We start from the raw sequence: 2,073 nt of genomic DNA on the forward strand, positions 1-2,073 counted from the left end.
ACCGTTAATGATCTTTCGGAAATTTTTACACTATCTTTTATCGATTGTACCAACAGTTATTTGTTGCAACTGATTCTTGTATGACATCCGTTTGGGTTAACACAAATTCACCTCACTTTTGTAGGTAGTGGCTTTCGTCGGGTAGATCGAATATATATTAGTTCATCAATGCAACGAGCTGCAACTCTAATATACACGGTAATTTTTGTCGCCGTGGTACTGGCGCCGTATTTTGTTGCAGCATCCGGTCAGGTTCACGGCATTCAGTATGGAGAAGCGCCCGTGTCTTCCGCACCCGGTAGCGTGAAATTTGCCGTTGATGAATCCGTCGTGACTTCTGCTGTGCCCATGGTTCACCGCGTGCTGAGACAACTTATCGGAAACATTACTGTTCCTGAGCAAAGTGTGCAAGGTATTAAGCTGGAAGAAATGCAGGTATCAAACATAACGATTGGAAACATGTCCCTCAAACTGAAGAGCCCGAATAAACTTTTGGTTTCGGTGTGGGACATGGCAGCCAGTGTGCCAAAAACTAAGTTTTATTACAGTCCACTTTGTTGGTGGCCGCTTCTGTGCCCTAGTGGCACGTCCGCTACCGATATCCGCGGTGCGAATGCATCGTTTGCTATGGACTTATCCGCTAGAAACGATGGTCTGCTCAATGCAACAGTGAGGGATATGATGATTGAACTTGGAGAAATAAATGTAACAGTTGCTATTCGAGGTATGCAGCTTCTCAACAACCTTATCAACGGAATCATAGATATCTTCAAGGGCAGCATCAAAAACGAACTACAGCGAATAGTCCCGGGTATTATCAACCCTGTCGTACAAAGTAAGGCAGAAGAGATATTCCGTGGTTTCCCCATTATATACATGAAGGACCCAAACATAACTGAGCAGCGAGCAGAGCTTTTAATGGGTATTTTTTCCGATGAGTCCTCGTCTCGAGTAGTGTCGCAAGATGAGGTTCTTGCAGTGGATCAGTCACTTCCATATCGGAGCGTTAGTATCACCTCTTCATACAGAGCTGCAAACAACGTACTCCGCTTGCTCAATAACTGGAGCATGCTAAATGTTTCCCTTCTCCTCCCAGAAAGGTACAACTCTTCACTAATTGAGCCCATGTACCCCGAGTTATTCAGGTTGTGCCGTAGATGCAACTTTGGCGTCTCGGCTGTGTTGCCATCGCCTCCATGGCTGGAGACCGTTAGTGGCGGAGCATTCATTTTCAACTCACGTAATGGTAATTTCACATTGGAAATGGTATCGGAGGACAACGTGTCATTCACTGTGTTGAATATGGTTGTGAACCTGACCGCTAATGTAAGGCACATGTCCATCGACAACAATACATTAGACCTGAAGTTATCGTCTATGGATGTAGTGACAGAACTGGGCACTTCGCTTATCGATGGTTTGAACTCAACGACTCTAAATACAGATATCCGTCGGTTTCTCGATGAAGTAGGTCTTCCTTTGTTTAATGCAGATCCGCATGGATTTAGGCTCCCCTTCAATATATCGGGACTGCTGTTGTCCGTATCGAATGCCACCATCACTGTCGGACTGGATCCGAAGCCGATCTTTCCGCTGTTAAACAAATTTGTTGATCGTTTGGTGTGATGTAGTATATTATATGAAACTACTGTTGTCCATATCCCAGATTACATGTCATGTGAGCCTTGCCGTCCAGTACATTTGTAATGGTTCAACATACTCTTGCTCTTTCTGTGGTTGCATATTTTCTACGGGTGCGCACTTATTGCACTCTCGTCTCCATTTGCTTTTTTTTTTTGCTCAATCTAAACTTTGAAAAACATACCCGGGTTATGTTGTCACTCTACAACTGAAGGCACGACCGAGTGGGGTGATACAGAATGAGGACGTGTGAAGCCAAACAATAGAACGAATGTACGTGCCTACTAACATCACTAATGGGTTCATATTGGATATTCGAACTACATTTATGTGTGGTAAATACTTTCCCTTGACACGTATGTATGTGTATGCTACTCTTCCTACTGCGTGAGAAACGAGGGGAGGGGGAAAAAGAAAAAAAGAAAAAAAGAA

At 44.0% G+C, this 2,073-nt stretch overlaps 1 protein-coding gene across 1 annotated transcript; it reads left to right on the forward strand.

Moving 5' to 3' along the window:
• Positions 1-168: 168 nt before the first annotated feature.
• Positions 169-1,626, forward strand: TEOVI_000342500 (expression site-associated gene (ESAG) protein, putative; the record flags this gene model as incomplete). The annotated part of the gene is made up of 1 exon (XM_067226330.1): positions 169-1,626. The coding sequence occupies one exon, from the start codon at positions 169-171 to the stop codon at positions 1,624-1,626; it is 1,458 nt and encodes a 485-aa protein (XP_067082431.1).
• Positions 1,627-2,073: the final 447 nt, after the last annotated feature.

The sequence above is a fragment of the Trypanosoma equiperdum genome (genome assembly GCF_001457755.1).
Source record: "Trypanosoma equiperdum strain OVI genome assembly, contig: ctg_744, whole genome shotgun sequence".
NCBI classification, from domain to species: Eukaryota; Euglenozoa; class Kinetoplastea; order Trypanosomatida; family Trypanosomatidae; genus Trypanosoma; species Trypanosoma equiperdum.